This window comes from Vulpes vulpes, chromosome 12 (genome assembly GCF_048418805.1).
Source record: "Vulpes vulpes isolate BD-2025 chromosome 12, VulVul3, whole genome shotgun sequence".
Classification (NCBI taxonomy): Eukaryota; Metazoa; Chordata; class Mammalia; order Carnivora; family Canidae; genus Vulpes; species Vulpes vulpes.
In genome coordinates, this window is record NC_132791.1 from 62,520,001 (window position 1) to 62,545,777 (window position 25,777).

The 25,777-nt window shown below is 35.7% G+C and overlaps 1 protein-coding gene across 2 annotated transcripts in view; it reads right to left on the bottom strand.

Annotated features, from left to right (window-relative positions):
- The window catches only part of SRFBP1 (serum response factor binding protein 1), a 66,546-nt gene that overhangs the window by 33,602 nt on the left and 7,167 nt on the right, over positions 1–25,777 (bottom strand). For both annotated transcript variants that reach the window (XR_011995595.1, XM_025986444.2), the window contains exons 2-3: positions 21,327–21,415; positions 19,981–20,053 (exon numbers count right to left, since the gene is read on the bottom strand). Coding sequence is in view for 1 of the 2 variants with exons in the window: in XM_025986444.2 (XP_025842229.1) it covers positions 19,981–20,053; positions 21,327–21,415 (162 nt within the window). In the remaining variant the exon portion in view is untranslated. The remainder of the gene's footprint in view (positions 1–19,980; positions 20,054–21,326; positions 21,416–25,777) is intronic.

A 25,777-nucleotide genomic window follows, 5' to 3' on the forward strand; every position in this document is an offset into this window, starting at 1 on the left:
CACTACCTGTTCTCAATAGATCTTCCTGCTTTAGTATTACCATAGACTCCTTCCAGGAGTCTGATATGCAATCCAGTTTTATTAACATCTCCTAAATAAATTTCCTTTTTCTCTTACCTATTTTTGGTAAACTATTTTTTAAATTTTTATTTGTGGGATGCCAAATAATAATTGGTCACCTACCTTTTATATTTTTTTTGTCCCTAATGAAAACTATTGGTTTCTAAATACCACTGAAAAGCAGCAGGGCTTCTTATGGAAATGGTTGATTAGAAATCTGAAACAGGAAATCCATAATCCCTGAAACATTTTATTATGTCAGAAAAGGAGGAACTAATTGGATTCTCTCAAAAAGTCATAGAAGCCAGCTGAGATGGGATACTACTGGTTAAATTTGGGTGTTGAGAAGGACAATTACACCAATAAATCATAACTTATGATTTTAAGGCTCAGCTTCATGCTACAGAAAGCATTCCTTGAATTCTCAAAGCTGTACTAAGTGGTCCTCTTCTGAAAGGTCTATCAGTTTTTTATGCATTTTACTAATATTCTGTTCACATGTTCATTTCTTTATACACTTCTCAGGGGTAAACATCTTATTAATTTCTATATTTGTATAAAAGCAGCAGAGGCATTTGGCATATAAGTATAGACCTAATACATTTTTGTTGATTTGAAATGAAGAGCTCTGGTCATAAGAATAGCCCTGAGATGAGATTATAAAAGTGTGTGAAATTTTCTGGCAAATTACAGGATTAAGCAAAACCAAAGGAAATGTCTGTCTTTTGCTTTTTAAATTATACTTTTCTACATCTTATCAATACACTGCTGAACTATTTTGAAATTCAAATTCTTAAACCGGAAATGAAAAATGAACAACAAAGTCTGAAGCATTATCACTAGATGAAGGATTAAAAAAAAAAAAAAGGAAACAAAAAAGATTCACTAACAACTATGATAAAGATTTATCCTTAATCTGATTAGAAAAATGTAAATGGTTCTTTGCTACATAACCTCTTCAAAAACCTATTTATAATAGATGTGCATATTAATATTTGAAACATGTTACTGAGAGCTTTCTATTGTGCAGAACACCAGGCACTGCACTGTGTAAAAAGACAACCAATTATATATATATATATATGTATATATATATATATAATATATAAAATCTAAAATATGTGATCTATTTTAGATTTTATTCACTTATTTATGAGAGATACGGAGAGGAGGCAGAGACATGGCAGAGGGAGAAGCAGGCTCCCCACAGGGAGCCCAATGCAGGACTTGATCCTGGGACTCCAGGATCACACCCTGGGCTGAAGGCAGGTGCTCAAACTCTGAGCCACCCAGGCATCCCAAAAAATTATTGATAGTATATACATACCAATAATTATTTTAAATGTAAATAGCCTAAATGCTCCCATCAAAAGACAGAGGATAAATGAATGGGATCCCTGGGTGGCGCAGCGGTTTGGCGCCTGCCTTTGGCCCAGGGCGCAATCCTGGAGACCCGGGATCGAATCCCACGTCGGGCTCCCGGTGCATGGAGCCTGCTTCTTCCTCTGCCTGTGTCTCTGCCTCTCTCTCTCTCTCTCTCTCTCTGTGACTATCATAAATAAATAAAAATTAAAAAAAAAAAAAGACAGAGGATAAATGAATGGATAAAAAAGTAAGACCTACCTATTAGCTGCCTAGGAGAGACTCATTTCAGACCTAAAGACACACAGAGGGAGTGGAAACGGATGGGAAAACATAATCCATGCAAACAGAAATGAAAAGCAAGCTGGGGTAGCAAAACTTAGATAAAACAGGCTTTAAAGCAAAGACTGGTGGCTTTAGGGTCTTCTACATATAGTATCATGGCAACAACAATGACAGTTTTACTTATTCCTTTTCAGTTTCGATGCCTTTCTCTCTCTTTTTTTTTTTTTTTTTTTTTTGCCTCTCATGGTTATATGGAGTTCCAGTGCTATGTTGAATAAAAGTGCTGAGAGTGGGTATCCTTGTCTTTTTCCTAATCTTAGAGGAAAAGGTTTCAAATTTTCACCACTGAGTGTGATGTTAGTTGTGGATTTGTCACATATGGCTTTTATTATGTTGAGGTACATTTCCTCTTTACCCACCTCACTGAGTTTTTATGGTAAGTGGATACTGAATTTTGTCAAATGCTTTTTGTGCATGTCTTGAGATGATCATAAGATTTTTATTCTTTATGTAGTATATCATGTTGAATGATTTACAGATATTGAACCATCCTTTCATCCCCTGAATAAATCCCACGTGACCATGATGTATAATCCTTTCACTGTACTATTGAATTCAGTTGCCTAATATTTTGAACTGAGGATTTCTTTCATCAGGGATATTGGCCTATAAGTATTTTTTTTTTTAATAGTATCTTTGTTTCAGGTATCAGGGTAATGCTGGTCTTGCAGAATGATTTTGGAAGAGTTCCTTTCTCTTCAATTTCTTAGAACAGTTTGAGGAAGATAGGAATGAACTCTTCTCTAAATGTTTAGAACTCACCTGTGAAGCCATCTGGTTTTGGACTTTCGTTTGTTGGAAGTTTTGATTACTAATTCAATTCCATTCCTCGCAATTGGTCTATTCAGATATTCTATTTCTTCCTGGTTCAGTCTTAGAAGATTTTATGTTTCTAGGAACTTACTCATCTCCTACAGGTTGTCCAACTTGTTGGCATAGAATTATTTGAAATAGTCTTATGATCTTTTGTATTTTAAACTTCTCTTTCATTTTTGATCTATTAACTTGGGTGCTGTCCTTTTCTTTGATGAGTCTTGCTAATGATTTCTCCATTTTATTTATCTTTTGAAAGAACCACCTTTCAGTTTCATTAATCTTTTCTACTGTGTTCTTTTTTCCAAGTCTCTATTTTGTTTATTTCCACTCTGATCCTTATTATTTCCTTCCTTCTACTAACTCTATCTAGACTTTGTTTCTTCTTAGTACTTTAGGTGTAAAGTTACCATTTTTGAGATTTTCCTTGTTTCTTGAGGTAGGACTATCCTATCAGCTTCCCTCTTAAAACTGCTTTCCTGGCATCCTATGGATTTTGGAACATTGTGTTTCCATTTTCATTTGTTTGAATGAAATGAATTGATTTCTTGGTTGACCCAGTGATTGTTGAGCAGCATGTTATCTATTTTCCATATATTTGTGTTTTTTTTCTAGTTTTCTTCATGTACTTATTTGTAGTTTTATATCACTGTAGTTCAAAGAGATGCTTGATATGATTTCATTCTCTTGAATTAATTGGGACTTGTTTTGTGGCCTAACATACAATCTGTCCTGGAGCATGTTCCATGCGCACTTAAGAAGAATGTGAACTCTGCCGTTTTGGATGGAATGTTCTGATTTATCTATTAAGTCCATCTGCTCTAATGTGTCATTCTAGGCCAATGTTTCCCTAATAATTTTCTGTCTGGATTATCTATCCACTGATGTAAGTGAGGTATTAAAGTCCCCTACTAATATCACATTATTGTCAATTTTTCCCTTTTGTGTATTAATGTTTGATTTATATATTTAGGAGCTCCTATGTTGGGTGCATAAATATTTACAAGAGTTCTCTCTTCTTGTTGGGTTGAACCCTTTATCGGTATGTAATATCCTTTTTTCTCTTCTTATAGTTGTTGTTTTAAAGTCTGAAATAAATACTGCTAATGAATGAAGTCAGTAAAATTGCAGGATACAAGATCAATATAGGCATACCTTGGAGATATTGTGGGTTTGGTTCCAGACTATTGAAATAAAACGAGTATCACAATAAAGTGAGTCAAATAAATGGTTTAGTTTTTCAGAGCATATAAAAGTTATGTTTATACAATACTGTGATTAAGTATGCAACAGGATCACGTCTAAAAAACAATGTGTAGAGCTTAATTTAGAAAAATTGCTAAAAAATGCTAATCATTATCTAAGCTTTTAGCAAGTTGCATTCACTGGAACACAGATCACAAATATAATAATGAAAAATTTGAAATATTGTAAGAATTATCAACATGTGACATAGAGACATGTAATGAGAAATTGCTATTGGAAAATGCTGCCAATAGATTTGCTCAACACAAGTTTACTATAAAACTTCAATTTGTAAAAAAAAAAAATTCAGAACCTGTGAAATGCAATAAAAAGAAGAACAATAAAACAAGGTATGCCTATATAAAAAATCTGTTGCCTTTCTACACACTAATAATGAACCATAAGGAAGAAAAAGAAAACCATCCCATTCACAATTGCACCAAAAAGAATAAAATACCTGAGAATAAATTTAACCATGGAAGTGAATAACCTTCTCCGAAAACTAGGACACTGATGAAGAAAATGGAAGATGGCACAAATAAAAAGGAAGTTGTACCATGCTCATGGATTGGAAGAATTAATACTGTTAAAATGTCTATACTACCCAAAGCAATCCAAGATTCAATGTAATCCTTATTCAAATACAGATAGCATATTTCACAGGACTAGAACAAATAATTCTAAGATTTGTATGGAACCACAAAAGACCCAAAGAGCGAAAGCAACCTTGACTCAAAACAAAAAGTAGGAGGTATCAGACTTCTAGATTTCAAACAATACTAAAAAGCTACAGTAATCAAAAATAGTATGGTTGTGGCACAAAAGTAGGTAAATCAAAGAACAGAGCTCAGAAATAAACCCATGCTTGTATGGTTAATTAACTTACAACAAAGGAGGAAAGAATGTACAGTGGGGAAGAGACAGCCTCTTCTATAAATGATGCTGGGACAACCGGGCAGCTACATGTAAAAGAATGAAAGTGGACCACTTCCTTACATCATAAGCAAAACAAAACGAAAACTCAAAATGCATTCATGCCCTAAATGGAAGACCTGAAACCCTAAGATGCTTAGAATAAAACATGTGGGCAGTATACACATACATACACATACACAATATTATTCAGCCATAAAAAAGAATGAGATATTGCCATTTGCAACAACACAGAATCATCTATAGGGGATTATGCTAAGTGAAAGAAGACACAGAGAAAAAGACAAATACCACATTACTTCACTTATATGTGGACTCTAAAAACCCAAGTAAATGAACAAACAAAACTGAAACAGAATCATAAATACAGAGAATAAGCTGCTAGCTGCCAGAGGGAAGGAGGGTAGTGGAAGGACGGGTAAAACAGTTGAGGGACACTAAGAGGTATAAATTTCCAGTTATACAATAAAGTAGTCACAGGGACAAAAAAGTATAACATCGGAAATACAGCCAATGAACTTGTAAGAATTTTGTTAGGACAAGAGACGGTAACTAGATTTACCATGGTGATCATTTCATAATGTGTACAAATGTTGAATCTCTCTGTTGTAAACCTGAAACTAAGATAATGTCATGTCAACTATACTTCAATTAAAAAAATAAAAGACAACCAAAAAGAGTATAATTTTAAAATAATCTTCCTAGCAGCACAAAGGAAGATACAATGCAATGGACTGTTAAAAAGTCATCAGCTAAGTATTTATGGATACGAAGATAAAGTTAATAAGCAGGACCACTTCTGATTCATGCTGTAGTTCTCAATGGTGAGAACAACAAAAATGACTGTGGGACTTTTCTCCAATTGCACATACCTCCCATCCATTATGATTTACATCCCTAGGCATGAATCCTCATGCATTTCCCCCCTGCAACCCCCAACAAAACCACTATTTGAGAGGTTCATGAAGGCTATGACAATGATTCATTCTAGTTTTTTAAGAGTGTATATGAAGTGGTGGTGACTACTGCCTAATCAGAGCTAGAGAATCATAAAAACAAGAATGCCCAACGTACATGTGGGAAATATGTTGCCTGTAGTATGCAGACAGAAATAAGGATGAAAGAGAAAGCTGATCAATAGGAGGCCAATTGACAAAAAAGCTTTTAATACCCATGAGGAATTAGACTGGGTGTGGGAAACAAGAGGAAGCTAATTTAGGTTCTTGAGCAGGAGAGTGATAGAATAAAACAAAGTAGTTTTAGCACTAGGAAATTTTATTAGCGTCAGGTTTTTGCTGGCAGCCAGTTAAAGAATTACTAAATGTCTACAAATAGTACTGTCTCACTTCAGTTCCAAGTTGATTTTTATGTTTAAATTACATCTTCATATTCTAAAAACTGAATTGCATTCATCTTTCAACTACAAATTATTTTCATCAAAATATGAAAATAATTAATGACATGAAAATGATTATAATCTTAACTGGGCAAACACTGAAAACAACTTGTATAATTCAGTATTTCTAAGTAGCCTTTCATCTCATGGGGATGTCAAATAATTTAGCCAAATGAAGCTCCAAAACCATTGTGTCATTATACAATCCTACCTCTCAGAGTAGAAATACCTTTTAGAAAATAAGACAAAATTGCTCGCTTAACCCAAGAGATTAAACTGGATTACTTTTTGTGACCAAAAAAATATCTACACTGTTCCTGTCACATAAAATTATTCACTTCTATCATGTACAAAGAGGGTAGGCAGATATAAGGTCCAGCATTTACCTCAACCCGAAGATTCTGAGAGCTCTTTTGCATTCTAGTAAGTCAGCGGAGACAGATTTCCTCATTCTAGAGACTTTCTTCTAACAAAATAGCTGGCCTTGGGAGAAATGTTTACTGTATCTAAAGTGTACTCTAAATATTTGCTTAAAGGAACATATTGTGGCAAATTTATAAGAAGTGAAATACTTAGAACTACTTAAATTTTATGTCTTGTCAGGTAACATGTTAAGAACCAAGGTGACAGGTATAGAGGTATTACGTTTATTACTCAGTACATTAATAAAAAGAGGACAAAATTACAGTTTGGTCTGAACATACTATATTTGCATTTTTATTCCCAAAATATCTCATCTACATATATTTGCTAGTTTTCTCTATCACAACCAGAAACAAAACCTCAAACTTAGTAGACAATTACCTAAGCCTACAGCACATTCCCCCATTTTCCCCATCATCACAGTCAGGAATTCATCAAATCAGGAATTCATCAAAAAGCCTTGGGAAGTGACTGAGCCAGTTTTTCTATAATTTCAGGATTATGACTAAGATATAAGGATGTGCTAAAAGGAATATAGGAATGTGCTGACAGTGGCCTTAAAAAAAAAAAAAACTAAGGGAAAAATCTTTCAAAGTCTCGAGGAAGTCAAACTATTTGTTATTACTTCCAAGTATTTTCTCTAGAAACAAGTTTCTATACTCTTTTTCAAGGGTGTATGATAATAAAATCCATGTTCATTTCTTAATAATATTCCCACGTGTTAACAGTTTTGTGTGTGTGTGTGTGTGTGTGTGTGTGTGTGTGTGTGTGTTAACAGTTTAAAAAGCCCAGATCAGGGATGCCTGAGTGGCTCAGTGGTTGTGTCTGCCTCTGGCTCAGGGCATGGTCCTGGAGTCCTGGGATCCAGTCCGACATCGGGCTCCCTTCAAGAAGCCTGCTTCTCCCTTTGTCTATGTCTCTGCCTCTCTCTCTCTCTCCATGTCTCTCATGAATAAATAAAATCTTAAAAAAAAAGCCCATATTAATTAATATTAGAATCATGTTACATTCAAATGTGCTTAAAATAGAATACTAAATTTGGCAAGAAACAAAAATTTTTTGAAACCTCATCACTGCTACTAATTCATGGTCTCAAGGGAATTATTCTGATATTTAGTTTCCAGATAATATTTCTAAGTGTTAAAATCACACAAAATCTTCTATAGATAAGGCACTCTTTGTCTTTTAGAAAAGCCCAACAATTCTAATTATAACAAATTAAAAACAGATTCTATTTTTTCCCTCAGAAGCACTGACGATATACTATTTCATCATTATTTTCACTTTTCTATTAATAGTAACCATTAAAATAATTCAAAAGTACATTTCTTTATAATATCTTGTTATTCTTGATAAAATTATACACTTAATACTTAAAGGGGTTAAGGTTAGTAAAGTGTTAAGAGTATTACCACTGATTCAGACAGATTTGGACTGAATTCTGAAGCGTGTTTGACTTTAAGCAAAGCAATTATCCCTTAAACCCCCAGTTTACACGTCAGGAAAACGGAGCTAAAGAGGAACCTTGGAGAGCTCCTATGCAGATCAGAACTAATATGCGTAGGCTGTAGCAAAGCGCCTGGTACAGAAGAGGCACTCAACAACCACTAAAATTATTATTCCATTTATGAGCAGCAGTATTCTTATATCTGAAGCTGAACTTCCTCATGCTAGAAATAATATGTAAGTCTGGGATGTGAAGTTGTTGCACTGTATTCCACTATCTAACTTAAATTCAACTAAAGAACATCAAGGAAATGGTCAATTTGGTAAATAAGTAACATTGATATTTTTTATTAAATTGGTCACCCTTCCCAGGAAACCCTCCTTCATTACTGGTTAAAAGCAATCTCTTGCTCTCTTCAAATTTTCAAAGCACCTATCCTCACTTAGGTGGTTTTTAAAACTGTGTATACCAGCTTCTTTCTCTCATAGTGTCAGATTTTTGCAGAGCAGGAACAATGGATTACATGGCATATGACCTTCTGTAGACAGGTTTCATAAACGTGCATGAAGAAATTAAGTCAGTAAATGCTTTCTATCTAGTTATCTTGCCTCCAATCTCTTTTCCCTCTATAGCAATCTTCCATGGTCCTTCAGATTTATCTTTCCAGAAAACAAATATGATTACTCAAAAACCTTTGTCCATCCACATTTCCTAAAAGGCTTTAAACTGTAATTTCATCTACCATTTTACTGTTTGTGATTCCATTCATACCATATTCTATCCAGGACATTACTTCACTGAGGAAATACTTGCTGAAACTGATTTTGCCAATTAGTGGACTAGCACTGGGTAATATCCTATTCTCTAAAAAGGTGACATAAATGGTTCAGTGTTCTAAATACTATCAAAGAAAAAGAGAACTGAGCACTTCTTCCCAATCACACCATGTACTTTCAGACCTGTATACTTTGTTCTTGGTGCACTCTTTTTACTGAGACTGCCTTTTCCAAAGTATATCATATCTACTTTTAGAGCTGCAACTCAGTATTCCCCATTCATTAAGTCTTCCCTAAGTCCTATAAGTAAATTAACTGATCCCCTTCTGGATTTTTATTGCTCTGTGGTCATAATACTGGTATAGTACATATCCTTAACAGACTCTCATGCTTGTTGCTTGATTCCCATAGAACAATATGTTCCTTGACAGGAGAAATCTACTCATCTGTATACACAGTAGCAGGTCCTAAATTAAAATATATCTATTTTTAATATACTGAATCTTAACAGAATTTGGTAATATTTGTCATAAAATATTAATTCTTTTAGTAATCGAAACACTAATACGAGTTATTCCAACATACTGTAAAGAACAGAAAGCATACAGTTTCCATTACAATAGCAATCTAACAATGAGGGATATGTGTTCAAGTGAATGAGTGTAATGTTTGAGTTAATTTGTCTTCATTTAACCAAAATTCAGGTGACATCCAGTTAAAAAAGAAAATCCTATTTTGCAAGACCAGTTATTTTCTGTTGTTTTTGCTGCTTTTTCCTAGGGCCCGTTCTCTCCCCCTGTGGATTTCTGACAAAGTATGTCGTAATATTTGCCTCTTTTCTCAAACACCACATTATTTCGCACAGGAATTATGATAGTGGTATTGGTTGTCCAAATTTTTAAAATTAGCAGTTGAAAAGGGCTTTGGGTACTTTCACAGTTAGTTGGAATGTTCTGCAAAGGTTGTAAGTTCAAATTTCCAGAATTACAAGACTTAAAAAATTAAATAAAAGCAATACAAAAGGAAATAAGAAATATTTTTTAAAAGGCCATGTGATACTCCTTTTTTACTTCTATCCTTCAATCCTGTGGACATACTCACTTGTCTTTGAACTAGGCTGATCTTGAAGCAATTCCAAAGTCAGTTTTTTATTTTAAAATTAGGTGTGTGTAATGACTCAGTAAATGCTAATCACTTTTTCATCACTTTTGCCAACAAGGACCTCTAACCTATCTTTTTTGTTTTTATATAGAAACAAGCAGGTTCAAGGCGAAGATGGGTACCACTTTTATCTGCTACAAATCTCTTACTTGAAAAATAAAAATATTTTAAGGCCATCAGAGACTTGATAAAATATCTTCTTATCAACACAGCTCAATAATGAAACACTGTTAAGGGTTTCAGGAATAGGACTTATTCAGAATGCTGGCTTAAAGCCGCAGAAACCACATGCCAGGAAGCAAACTGAAATTCCAATGTGCTGATCTGTTTCTAAATGCTGTTTCATGGGTGTGAGGAGAGCAGTATATACTGATCTTTTAAAAAAGCACTAGAACTTCCTGTTTATAATTTCAAATGTCATAAGTTGAGTACAGAAGGCTATTAAATCACGGCATCCTACTCTGCTCTAGAAGCAATAGAAGTTCTGCCTCTAAAAAAATGAAATCAGAAGGCAAATGGTCTAGGAGCAACGCTACGGTGAGTGAGAAATGAGGAGCTTATTCATCTCCAGTTGCTGACTTAATATTGAGAACGATGACTAGTTTTAGACTCTTCTCAATCACCAACAGGTCAGTATTCTACTTATCTATGAAGATGCAGAGCAACCTTGACATTCTAAATAATGCCAATAAAAATAAAAACTTTTACATAAAATTCAGTCAGCTAACTAGACAACATCCACTATGTACCTGACACATTACTAGGTACTAGGGACAGACTATTGAGTAAAACCACCAATTTTCTTTAGAAGGTCTAAATAGTAGCAACGGCATGCAGGGAGACCACTATGTGATAGCAGAAATAGATGCAAGGTAAGGGACTGCAGAGAGGAGGTGGGGAACAATTTTGGGGTCAGAGTGGTGGTATGAGGGACAGTTTCCGAAAGCAAGTAACCTAAGACGTAGGGGTTGAAGTAAAGAGTGAGTCTTTATTCAGGTGATAGACATAAAAAGAATGATCAACAGCAAGGAGGCATGAAATAGATTGATAGGTCTGGGGTTTGGTATAGCTGGCCCAGAAAGTACAGCGTAGATAAAAGAAGAGGAAGAGAAGAATACAGATCACACAGGGCTTGTGTGCCATGCTGGGGAGACTCCTAATCAGATCGGCATTTTAGAGAGGTCACTGGTCACAGCACAGAATGTGATTTGAAGGGGGGGAGATGAGAAGCAGGAAGTCTAAGTGAGAAAGAATAAGCACCTAAACTTAAAATAGTTACATATTTAGAAGAGAGAATCAACAGATTTGGCAAAGAACAAGATTTGAGAGTAATAGATAGCTAAGAAAGAAGGCAATATATACGGGTTCCTAGCTTTTGAGCTTAGGAAACTAGATGATAGTGTCGAAACCAAAATCAGGAATACAAGAAAAGAATATCTAAAAAAGAGAGTAGTGGTGAGTTACAAAATGTTAGGGCCAAAATTCAGATCCTGACATCTTTTGGAATATCTGCTCATTCACTCTCTCTTCTCTATCATACATCACATGACCCCATCCCCTTTCACCCAGAGCCCCAGGTAAAAGACCAGCGATGGACCTCTAACCCAGTATGGGTTGAGGACTGGAGCCAGCAGAGGTTCTTCCTTTGGACAGGAGTTGTAAGGATTCTGTAGTCAAGGCTGCCACCTTTCAGGGTGGCACCTGAAACCCTGGTCACATGCAGAGAATGAAAGCTGTCTGGAGAATTGGGAGAGAAAAGGAGGGAGAAGAGAAGTGGGGTGGAAATTGAGGAAAGGCAGAGATGAGCACAAAATGGAGGGAAAAGGGGCAAGAAGGAAATACATACACGAACCAGCTCAGTTTCTGAGAGCTCTCTAGATCCCGACCATAGTCCCCTGCAAGGTGAAACTGAGTTCTTGCCCTTAGACTTCTTAAGAAATGCCACAGTCCTAATAAAAGGCCTTTGTAGCTTAGCGCAGTGAGTCATGTAAAATGCTGAGGTTCAGGTGCATGTCCAAACACCAAAGGGAGCTAAATATGAGAGTGCACATCTTACAGGAAAGATGTGCATCAGAGAGAGATTATAGGGTCCAGAATAGTGATAGTAGTTAAACTTGCTAGACAGGCTAGAGAGTGTAGTGTCAGAAGCTAAAGAAAGAACTGAAGGGGAACACCAGAGTACAGGTCAGAATCCTATTCAAGGAAACTGATGAATAGGTAGGGAGGAGCTAAACTCAGTGGCTGTGAGGTAATGGGAAGGTAGCAGGTCAGGATCACAATGGCTATACTATTAGGAGCAAAGATGTTATTCTGATAAGGAAAAGAAGACAGTGAAAAGCAGTTAAAGGAGGATGATGGGGGTGACTGGTGGCTCAGTGGGTTAAGTGCTTGCCTCTGGCTCAGGTCATGACCTCCAGGGTTCTGGGATGGAGCCGCCACCCCCCCCCACCCCCACCCCCCCCACCCCCCCCACCCCCCCCCCCTGGCAGAGGGCTCCCTGCTCAGTGGGGAGGCTTCTCTCTCTTCCCCTTTGTTCCTCTCCACCACTTGTTCTCTCTCTCTCAAATAAATTACAAAAAAAAAAAAAAAAAAAAAAAAGAAAGGATGATGAGCGTTCAGGTACAAACTAAACAAGTTTAACTGAGTTACATTCAGATAGAGGGAGAGTCAGAAGCAATCAATAAAATACGTAATAAAAGAAAGGGACATGGCAAATTAAGAGTGACTGGCCCTGAACAGAAGGAGAAAAGAAAAACTAACTCCTCCGCACCCCTCCCTCACACCAGCCAAGTCCAATAAGAACAAACTATCAGTCTAGGGTTCCTTTTAGAAGAAACAAAGATTCATAAGAAACTTTAGAGTTTCATCATATGCCACTTTTTAAATACCAAAATACAAGGAAGATCATATCTAAAACAATGACTGCCATCATAAAATGTTAGATGTTAAAAGGCTAAATGTCTACAAAAGGCCTGGCTCTACCAAAAATACAAAATAAGTTAAGTAATTGCCAATTTAGTAAATATTTAAGGAGTGTAAATAGTATAACAATATACAAAAACATGTCAACTGTGGCTTTGTAATTAACAGATAAACACATTACGCACGTTGCCAAGTGTCTGTGTCAAAAGGGTATGTATGTATGACCTTTTATGCCCACCAACAGTGAATAAGACTGCCTGTCCATGTAGTGACGCCCTTAGTCCAAGAGACGATGTTTTACATTGCTCAGCCTATCCCTTCCTGTTATAGGAGTTATCTATTTAATAAAGGTATTATCAGTAAACTACAGTAAGAGAAAAGCAAACAAAAAAAGAAGAGAAAATGTGATAGGACAAATAGAAATAAAGAAAAAAAATTCAATAGTTACATAGGCAGAACCATGCTCTTGGGTGCCTTGTCTCCCTCTTGGTAAAAATATCATACTGAGTTTTTATTGGAGATCTTTAAAGTTAACCTAAGGTTTCAAGAAATTATTTACTACTTGATTTCTTTAATGCATTAGAGAAAAATAATCCAAATAAAGAGTACAGATTTACGAAAGGGACTTATAAGCCACAGTACAGATTGTTGCAGATGCTGTAGCCATAAAAAATCATAATAAACATATATGCTCAAGGAATTTGGGAAGTAAACGAGAATGAGAAATATTACACTTCTTCCATACTTGGACCAGTGTCTGTAGCTTTTAGGTTTCAGAGCTGAAGAATGAAAACAGGACTTTTTTTTTTTTTTTTTTAATTAATTTTTATTGGTGTTCAATTTACCAAAATACAGAAAAACACCCAGTGCTCATCCCGTCAAGTGTCCACCTCAGTGCCCGTCACCCATTCCCCTCCAACACCCGCCCTCCTCCCCTTCCACCACCCCTAGTTCGTTTCCCCGAGTTAGGAGTCTTTATGTTCTGTCTCCCTTCCTGATATTTCCCAACATTTCTTTTCCCTTCCTTTATATTCCCTTTCACTATTATTTATATTCCCCAAATGAATGAGAACATACACTGAAAACAGGACTTTGAAACAAATTCAGCCTTCAGCATTTGTCAGACATCTTCTTAGAGATAGATGGTGATGAGGAGGGAAGGCAAGCTTAGGAACCCATGAGTGAGAACAAAAACCATTTTGGTTCTATTAGCACAGTTAGTTCTGCAAAGTCAGCTAGGCCATGGAGGAACTACAACTTCAAAAATCCATCAATAATTATGATCAAATAAAGGGGTTTACACAATGAAAATAATACTGCTAACTTTGAAACCCCCCCCCCCCACTACCAAAACCACTTTATCACTCCCTTCTTGAAACAGTCTCTTGGTTTCCTAGATTCTAAACTTCCTTGGCTCTTTCTCCTCCCCTGGCTACCTTTCTTCAGTCTCTTTGACTTATTCTTCCCCATCTCTCTGAGATTGAAGTCCACAGTGTCTTGGAATGGTCATGCCTCTTTCCTTGGCTACTTAGAGTTATTTCCAACTTCAGACACTTTTTCTGGGCTAGATATTAATATATCTAACCCACTTTTCTGGGTTAGATATTAACATATCATACTGGTCATCTTGTTCTGACTTCCCCGGCAATAACCACAAAACCTGGACACTCTAGGAAAAGCCCTGCCTGAAGGGAATGGAGAGCAAACAGAAGCAGAAAGACTCTGGGGGAGTCTCAGCTGGCTAAGCCTTATGTCAAGATGGGAACCTATGAAAGTCAGTTACCATCTCTTTAGAGCGCAGCTGAGGGCTAACTGTGGTCTGCATGGTTCAAGAGTTGTGGCAGAAGTTAACTGTCGCAGGGCAGGGTACAGCCAGAATATAGGACTCACTAAGGGAGTAGGGGAAACCCAGAAAGGAAAAAAAAACACTCAAGAGATTTCTTTTTTTTTTTTTTTTAAATTTTTTTTTTTTTTAATTTTTATTTATTTATGATAGTCACAGAGAGAGATAGAGAGAGAGAGGCAGAGACACAGGCAGAGGGAGAAGCAGGCTCCATGCACCGGGAGCCCGACGTGGGATTCGATCCCGGGTCTCCAGGATCGCGCCCTGGGCCAAAGGCAGGCGCCAAACCGCTGCGCCACCCAGGGATCCCACTCAAGAGATTTCTAAACCTGGAGCACTCGTACAAAGAACTGATTCAAAGCAGGTCAGAGAAACAAAAAAGATGTGAAGTGAGGGTGGAGCTGTCTACAAAATGTTTGTGGGTAAAGCCTAAACTAAAACATTAACTGCTAAGACAACCACTCCTGGTAGAAAAATAATAAAACCCAGAATCTCTATTACTTAACTTCTATAATGTCCAGGGTAAAATCCAGAAGGACATAGTATATGAAGAACCAGGAAACAGAAACACTTTCCTTCTCTGTAGGCAAAAATGGCTATTACCAATATCCTCAATGATTCATACATGCATATATCTGTAAAAATTCTCCTTAATGAGTTATGATCTTATCAGAGAAATAAAAAATCCCAGCAAAGAGAGAGAAATAATAAAAAACTGTTAACTGATTCAGCCAGAGAATATCTATCACTGGATAAAAGACTAGAGGATATTCACAAAGTCTCAAAGTTATTATCTCACAAATTACTTAATAACTGCAAACAGAAAAAGGTGGCTTTACAATGGAGAAATCTGGCAGACAACATCCAAACCCACTGACTAGGGTTCAGCATCACTAGTAAAGGGACAAGCATGGATATGACACAATGTAGTATTATTCTTTTTATACTATACAATTACAATTTTTCATTAGGTTTGAAGTATTTTTCAAACAGTTGGAGGGAAACACAGACAAAGAATAAAAGTTAAAAGAGTATTATATATCAAGGAAGAATGAAAGCAGTTGTCCTGGGATCCACTCACTCTTTATCAGGAAGAAACTGTAGGAAAAGTAGATAAAGAAGTTTAACATACTTGCTAATAATATACTGTTAACTGGTCCTCCTAGTAAGCAGGCTAATGATTTTTGTTAGGAGGAAAGTCCTCACCTGAATAATGTTCTTAGCAGGCTATCTCTTGTTAAAGGGCACTTATAGTAAACAAACCCCAAAACCTATAGATTTATAAGTCATGGTCCAATGGAGAAAATCACTTAAGCTATCCAACCCTGGGGACTAGAGTGGAGAAATTTCAAAATCTAAATGCATTTTGCTACGAGGTAATAACTACACTTCCTCATTTAGAAATCTTGTCTAAAAAAAAAAAAAAAAAAAGAAGAAATCTTGTCTACTCTGGGCCACAAAGTACCTGTCTGACGTAGAAAGGAAGGACATGTGGCATACCCAGAGTCCCAGATCTGTCTCCTTGCTTCACATGCCTTTGACTGCATGTCTTTGAAACTATGAGTAAAGCTGGACTCTAGCTAAGATCTCTAACATGTGTCTGATTGGATTCTTTGTATTGGCTGACAGGCAAAAGATCAAAAATAATTATGATCAAAGACTAACTTTAATTAATACTACTACTTTAGTAGGATAAGTGAACTAAATGTTAATTTGATACAGATAATGAACACACTATCCTCACAGGAAAAATAAGGCATTTTTTACCCTACGAACTTAAAGGAGAAAGCAACCAAAAATATGTAAAATTACCGAGAAACTTCTCAACAAATTTTTAAAAAGCAAACATAACTAGAAATATCACAAAATGCTAATATATGAAAATATATCATGATAAACCTGTAAGCCAGTGAGTGTACACAACCCAGAACTCTTCTAAACATGTCCTGTGAAATAAGAATCTGCGTCATTTACAGAGCTGTGGTGAAAATCAAATGACAGGATATAAATATTATCATAATCTACACCATTTTTCCTATTTGTGGTCCTACGAATGCCAACCACTTAGAAATAGGCTATGAAGAAGCAGGAGACCAGGCAATCCTAACAGCTGATGCAAGCTCCAAGGTTGGTCTGAGTGGGAGACTCGAGAACGTCCAAAGAGAGGAAGAATGAAACAAAATTAGAAAGTTTTAAAATAGAGAAGTAAGGGTAGCAGGCACAGCAAAGTCTCACAGAACTTGCATGTTCTCTGTGTACAGGAATACTCAGCTTACAGAAAAGTAACAATCTCAGCGAGGAACAAGTAAGAAAAAATAAGCATAGAGAGCTGTGCTCACATTTAACTGTGAGGAATTAAAGAATCTGAAAATATGTTGCACATCTTTGGGTCTTTGTTTCCTACATGAAGATGAGTATCATGTTTATTATATATCCTCATCGAATCTCTAGGAAAGTGGAATCTAGATATATTTCAGGAAGTTCTTGTCTAATTGAAGCAGCACAATTAAGCAGCTACCTCCATTCACTTCATAATCCATTCCTAATCACTTCATTACCATCCACCTAATAGCTTTTTGACCTTAGGAAAGCTGCTTGACTTCTCTAAGCTTCAGTTTAATATTCTGTAAGATTGGGACAAGAATGATATCAACTTCATAAGACAGTGAATATAAAAGACACAATGTAGTATCTGGCATATAGTAAATGCTTAATAAAAGCCAGGCATTACCTTTGCTATTTAAGAAGGAATTTCTTGAACATTTTGATTGATTTCAGTATATGTATTAATTCTACCATCTCCTTCTCTAGCTAACTAACAGGCATCTGTAAAAGTTGATAAGCTACTTTAATTTCCAAAGAAAAGGAACTATTTCAGAAGACAGTACTTTACTAACATCAAAGGTAAAGGCATGAATACTATTAGAAAAGGCAGCAAAGACTTGGTATTCATACATTATAGTCCATAAAATTAGAACCTATGATTTTATAGTATCATAAAGATCAGGCCATTTTTTTTCTTGGCCAGAAAACACAAACTCCCATTTCTAAAAATATCTCAGGTTTCTTGAGGAAGTCAGCTTGCAACAAAATACCCTATTATCATAGAAGGCAAGTATAGGACAATATGTCACGAACAAGTCTATAAAAATATAGTGGTATATAAGCCAAAGAAAAATTCATCTGGAAAAACAAATTACGTAGAGGCTTTTCTCCAAATTTAATTGAGACTGTAAGTTTTCTGTTTTGTGACTATTTCTTTGATACTACCATGTAGATGATGAACACTTCCTGAAGAACTCACAAATGACGTTTCAATTAAAAAAAAAAATCCTCTGTACATTTGGTTCTTTTAGAAAAGTACCCTACTTTTGTAAAAAGAATTATGAACAAGAAATAAAATTTCAAATGTGGGAAAAGCATACACTCTTTCTAGTACACTTTTTATTCTGGTTTTTACATTTCAATGTAATCCAGTTTTTACATAACATTATGAAAGAAGTCGATGTCAGAGTACCGAATCTAGACCACTACTACTAAGAATTTGAAGAATATACATACTATTCATTTTACAAATGCAAGGAATATATAGGCTATGAATTTTAGCTTTCTATGAAGCAACAATCCCACAGTGGTCCTTAATAATCATAGTAAACCAGGAAATCAAAGAAACAAGGTCACAACACTGCAATCTCATAAACCTATAAACTTTAATTATCACTGAGTCTGATTTCCTATAGCTGATGAACTTGAAGAATAACACAAAATAACGTTCACATACAGATCAAATAGGACTTTTCTTTCTAATTAAAATAAATTTACTATTGAGAGCTACAGAAAGATTAATAAATATATTTTGATCTCAAACTCTTTACACACTGCATATAAACTTATTGTATATATCTTTTCCAGGGTAAAATGAAAGCAGCAGTTAAACAGCCGTTTAAAGCATCTGAATAATTTAGGACTACAAAAATGACTATTCAGAAGAAATTACAGGGAAAAATTTAGGTAAGGAATGTAATTTAGTAAGGATCTTGGTTAAGAGAAAGTGAAAGAGAAAAGTGGATAAATCACAATTTCTCATCTCAGTGCTACACTAAAAAAACTAGATTTTATTTCTTGGAGGAATTTCATGGGAAAAAAGGCACATTAAAAAGCCTACATGTGTGATCCATATTGACACAAACAATAATATGGACTCACATAGAGAATATTTAGCTAAATGATTAGATAAAAGAGGATTAAAATTTTGAGAAAGAAAAGATACAGTGAATGGATTCTATGAATTTTGTAGACTTGTGAATATAAAACCAATTAAAAATACCCCACAAAAAACATAGTCAAAGAACCACCATGCCCCACCACTATTTCTACTCGGATTAACTGTGATAACTTTGTCCTATAAAACACTTTACCACTCCTTCCAAAGGAAAAAATGGTGTGAAGCTTTGATGATCTAACTCAATTAAAATATTGTTAGAGAATTCTCTTGCTCTTTTATCTGTCTCAAAAGTTGAAGTTATACCAAAATATAATAGTCAAACATACATGCAAAATGACCCTGCAATTAAGATAATTGTTGGTACCAAATGTTGTTTTTAAGTTCTGCAATAAAACAGTCTCCCAGACATTTAATAGTATGTCATTTGGTAAATGAAAGTTTCCACAAAGTAAGAGCAGTGAGAAGACCTAAAAATTATGCTAGTGAAGAGTCTGGCTGAAAGAAATGAAAATACAGATCATTTTTGTCCAACACTAATTTTATTTCAAGTTACTACAGAGCTGAATAAAATGCTGACATCACCACACAAAAATTTATTGAGCTGGCAATAGGCAAAGCATGATGTCAGCCACCAATACTACCATCTGCATTACCAAACAGCACGAATGCTTTAATTCTTGAACTTAATGTCAACTATGTGTAAAGTTAGAGTGAAAATTAAAATTTCAGGCATGAGGCATTATTAAGCATAGATGAGTTTAGTTTGGCATAGGTTCTATGTAAATTATTATAGTACTTTAAACAAATTCAGTAAAAAACATGGAAAAATGCAACCTTAAACATACTACTATTTTCTAAATGTGCTACATTCTTCACCAAATAGACCCATAAAAATAAGTGTCAGTCAACTGGCAATAATATTCAAATAACCAATATCACACACACACACACACACACACACACACACACAGCAGGCTGAGAGGAAACACACACACATATATATATACACACACTCACACAAGGCCTTACCTTCATAGCATGAATTTCTTCAAGCAATCGTTGTGCTCGTCTCTGGTTTTTTAACAGTGCATCTTCAGTACCTCTGTGAAAATACATGAAAATATACAGCCAGGTATTTTAGACTCAGATCATAATGAAAAGTCTCTTCATTTCTCTTAGAAAAGCATAATCTCTAAATAACAAACATTGTTATCCTACACTACCCAACACAGATACCAATTCCATCAACAAACCCAAGTTTTTGGCAAATATAAGCACTATTTGGCATTATATTAATGACTATTACTACTAGTAATAGTCATTGGCCTTTTAATTCCTTAATGGAAAGCTGAATAATATATTTTTTAAAGATTTATTTATTTATTTATTTATTCATTCATTCATTCATTCATTCATTCATTCATGAATGATAGAGAGAGAGACAGAGAGAGAGAGGCAAAGAGACACAGGCAGAGGGAGAAGGGAGAAGCAGGCTCCATGCCAGGAGCCCGATGCGGGACTCGATCCCGGGACTCCAGGATCGCAACCTGGGCCAAAGGCAGATGCCAAACCGCTGAGCCACCCAGGGATCCCCTGAACAATACTTTTTAATCAACTGTTTAATGGCACATTTTATTTGATGTAACATAAGCTGAATTCATGGGCTATAACTAAAGGTCAGATGTAGTTTTATTAAATAAAATTTGTTCTCTGGAATTAAAAGAGTACATAAAGAGAAATATCTGATTACATCAGAGAGAAAGGTTATTTATGATAGAATAAGAAATTAATCAGGAACAAATTACATGTGAAGACTAAATATTTAGGTTGAAAGCATTAAAACTGTAATATGCTTACTCTAATACTAATGATAATGAAATTAGAAAATATTAAAAAATAGATGGAACATAGTATTTTGCTAAGCACTTCCACAAGGTAATCAAGATTTCAAATTATTCAGTAATTCAAGGAATAAAGTGATATAAAACCTTTAAAACTGATTCAAGGAATTACTAGATTTATTAAACATCAACCTCTTAAAATAACTTCCAACAACATAAAATTCATAAATAATTCCAAAGGACCTTCATTCTGAAAAGGCCAGAAGGAGCACTCTGGGGGGAAAAAAAAAAAAAACAAAAAAAACCCAGAAGAATTTATTGTGTATCTTAAGTGAATGTGGCCCAAACCATATAAGGACATGCTGACACAGCACACTGTATTCCACTCAAATCCTCTCTCCATATAAAACAAAGTGCTGTATGACTAAGAACCTCAATTATTCCTTCTCGTCCCACCCTCAAATTTGTAAATACTGAATAAAAACAACTTCTGACATTTTATTGGTCATAGGATCAAGACTTCAAGTGACTAACTTTTTTGACTTCAGTCTGCCAACACTCCTGACAAGTTTTCGGATAACCAACACTCGGATTCTCTTCACTTCTTTTCTCATCTTCACAACCTTTGAGGAATAAAAACAAAATTAGAAAGGTTCTCTTTTAATTCAAGAAGAAACACTTTATGTTGAGTCTTAATATTACAGTTTAACTCCAGTCACTTTAACCAAATTTTCAACCATATTCACAGTTTGATGAAATCAAACTTCTTCCATAAACAGTGAAGGAGTAAATCAACATTCTAAAAATGTGTCTGAGGACTTAAGAGAAACAAGCTACGATTTTTTTAAAAAGTCACAGCATTCTCGATGATTAGTATTTTAACAGTGCATTTATATTTTGTGCTTGGAAAATAATAAATGGCGAGTTCCCTGAGATTACAGAGCATCACACTCCTCTTTGGACGCTTGTGATTTAAAACAAGCTTTACCCATACTGGCAGGAATTTAATTTACTGAATGAGTGTTTATATTATCCAAAGCAAATGTGTGAAAGTGGTAATATTTTACTTATTTATACAGAAACCTCTGCATTTTTTTCCAGTAATAAATATCAAGCATTAACTTTAAAAGAAATGTTAAAAACTTAAGAGTGCATGTATACACGCACACACACTGACAGATGCTTTAAATCATCCCGTTTGACAAAAGTGCTGAAGTCTAAGAACAGAAAAACAGAAAGAGTGGCCAAGAAGTGAAAATATTCTAACGATGAAGAACTACATGTTTAAGAGTACTTACTTACTTAGTACAACGGGATGCTATCATTTTGAGTTTATATTCTGCCTGTCATTATTAGGAGTCATATATCTTATCAATTCTATAATGTCCTTCTTTCCGTGCTCTAATTAAAGAACTATGTAAAATTCAGGACAGATATAATCTTTCCTAACAAATCTTCCAATGACTTCTTCAAGTAGAGATATCCCCTCCAACCTCTGTATTCCCAAGAAACTTTGTAGGTAGGATCTGTATCACTGTACTGTTCCTAACTGCTAACTGCTCATGTGGCCATCTTATTCTATAGCCTGGGCACTCCTAGAGGACAGGGGCCTTGTGGCATTTGATGTTTTATGAGCCTTGCAAGAGTGCCTGGCACATTGAATCCCTCAGATTCTCCTTGTCAAAATAGCAATATCAATATCATACTGCTTCTTCAAGGCTCTTGCATTTGGCTTTAACATATTCTTTTACTCTCAGTATATTGCATCCCCTTTGTCAGTGAAAATACTGGCGATCAATGTACAATTTATCTCTGCCCTAACTTTTGCCACCAGTCTCGGTGACACAGATATCCATTTTATATCCTCACTTGTTGAATTTCTTTTTTCATGATCTAATCTTATTCAATCTCAGCACTCACGTCCAAGGTCACACTATAGTCCTTGTTATCACCATAAGGGTTCTACTTTTATAACCATTAATTCAAATACTCTACACTGAGATCACAATGCCTATCAGTTTCCTTGTTCAACTCCACCTACCAACACCATCTTTGACTTCACTGAGACCAACAAGTTCACTGATTCCTGTACTTTATTTTAAAAGATCAGTTCTGTTCTTTTCAATTTTCCTACTACTAGTCAGCTTATATACATGATCCACACTTGCCAATACCTTAAACTCCATCCTTCCTGTTAGCAATCTCTCTAGTTAATCCTGGATGAAAACATCATCCTGAGTTGTTTTTCTCCCCCAAAGACTTATTTATTTACTTTAGAAGGGGGCAGGAGAGGGAGGGAGGATCCTCAAGTAGACTCCACACTGAGTGCAGAGCCAGAAGGGCTCAATCCCAGGATCCCAAGCTCATGACCTGAGCTGAAACCAAGAGTTGGCAACCTAACCAACTGAGACACCTAGGCACCCCTCATCCTGAGTTCTTTTTTCGCAGTGCCCCCCCCTCCCGCCCCCACCAAGAGCTGAGAAATACTTGATATATTCTATCTACTTTAAATTCATTATAATTAACCTAAAATAGGTTCCTACACTCTTAGCCAACCTATTATATTTTTTGGGTCAATTCCTTCTATAATGACTATTAAACCTTTGCCTGCTTTCTCAAACAGCTGAACTTCCTCTTTCTCTTTTCCAATTTTATGGAGAAAATGAACATCAGAGGGGAACCATCATCTTTCTACCACCATGAATGCAAATTTACGTGTATCATCTACTGTCCTCTATAACAAAGTTATAAGAAATTCTCCCACACAGTATCTGACATTCATCTCCTTCCTAGTTGTGTTTTGGATCTCATCTTTTCTGCCTTCCTAGAACCTGTACTACAGACTACCCCTTTACTCTAGCACTGTCAATCTCTTCAATGGATGTTTCTATTAATTTTCATTGTCCTTGACTCACTTTCACTAGAGGCAAGACAAAACATCCTCACTATAAAGATCACTAAGAGTACCCTCTTTCTATAACTGCCCCAGAGCCAAGCTTTCAGAGGCTCAAACTCTCCATTTTTGCATGCCACATAATTCCAGTTAGATTTCCATTTCCATTAGTCCACTAAAAACTGTTACAATAGACACCAATGATTTCTAAAAAGTCCCTCAAATACAACAGAAATGTTTCAGGCTTCACTTTACTTGCAATTTCAGGAGCATTTGACATTTTTGAGCACTTTCTTTCTTTCTTTCTTTTTTTTTTTTTTTTAAGATTGTATTTATTTATTCATGAGAGACATACAGAGAAAGAGAGGCAGAGACACAGGCAGAAGAAGCAGGCTCCATGCAGGGAGCCCGACGTGGAACTCGATCCCAGGTCTCCAGGATCAGGCCCTGGGCTGAAGGCGGCGCTAAACCGCTGAGCCACCTGGGCTGCCCTTTTGACCACTTTCTAGGAACATTTTCCTCTTCTTTTCATGATAAAATACTCTCCAGGGTTTCATCCATCCCCTCGAGCCACTCTACCTTGGCCTTTGAACATTCATCCACTCTTAACCAGTCATAAGTTCAAGGGGCAGCCCTAAGCCAATCTTCTTTTAACAATATACTTTTTAGACCTAAGTGATCTTACCTGTATAATTCCTACCTAAACAAACTGACTCAATAATTTCTGCCTTTAGCTAAGATCTCTCTAGCTCCAGACCTAACTGTGCAACTGCTTGATATTTCCTTTTGAGCATGCTTAAAATAACCTATGATGCACACTTGAACCCATGTTCTTCACCTCCAAATGGATTCCTTTTTTGTTTTAAATTTTAGAGAAAAGAACAACCCTTTGTTCAATTAAAAACTGAGGGTTCATCTTAAGCTTTCTTTTCTAGATCCCTCACAACGAATCTGTTATCAAGTCATGTTAATTTTATCTCCTAAATATATCTCAAATTGTACCACTTCTTCCCCTATCGTGACCTCCTAACTCTCTTGGCTGAGTTACTGGTAACTGGTTTGTCTTTATCCATTCTTGCCCCTCTCTAACCAGTTATCCACATTTCACTCAGAATACATATCTTCACACAAGATTTGACGACAGAACTTTACTTAATTCTCTTTGGTGGTTTCTAGTTTGTCTTAGGATGGCCACATGGGCCTTCTTTAACTCCTCTGTCTTCACCATGCTCCCACCTACCACCAGGTCTTTACACTTGTTTCCTCTGGTAGGACTGCTCTTTTTATCACTTTCATTTTATCCTTCTGATTTTGGTTCAACGGTTATTTCTCAGTGAAATCATTTCTGACCTTCTAGAGAGGGTTAAAATCCCCCTTTATAAGTACTTAAGAGTGCTTCTAGAACTTATCATGACCATTATTCTAAGTTTAATATTCTACTTGTAACATGATTACAATCTGATGTGTCCTCTTCCCAGTAGGTTATAAATTCCATGAAGGTCAAGTGTCTGGTTTTATTCAACATTACACTACCATCTAACGTATTGACGATATAGCGTGAAGTTTCAATAAACCTATATTATTTAAGTAACCAGAAAGGTTGTAATACTTGTTCGTTCACTGTTTCTAATGCCTAATAAATTAACAAAGTTCAGAGTAATCAGGTTTCTTTCCCACTAGATAGGCTAACTCCTTTGGAATTTATTTTGAAGTTAGGTTTAGAAAAGAAATTTACTGCATATTAAAAAGCCATTTAGACTAGGTTTAAGTGAAAAAAAAATTCTTACATTTCATATGTAGGAAAATGGGAGTTTATGACACATAACTTGAAAGTCATTTATAAAATAAATTAATAGTGAGTGATAAATTATGCACCAGAATGTATTAACAACTGTTTCTAACTGCTATACCCTGCAGGCGCATAAGATGATTATATGCTTTTTGCTAACTGCTGTTAACCAAACTTAACTAACGAAATACAGTGAACAGAGTTGGTCCTCAGTTACATTCCAATCATGGGAAAGCTAAACTCCAATTTTAAAATTCCAATTTAAGAAGTACTATGTTTGCCATTATTGCATTAGGGAATTCT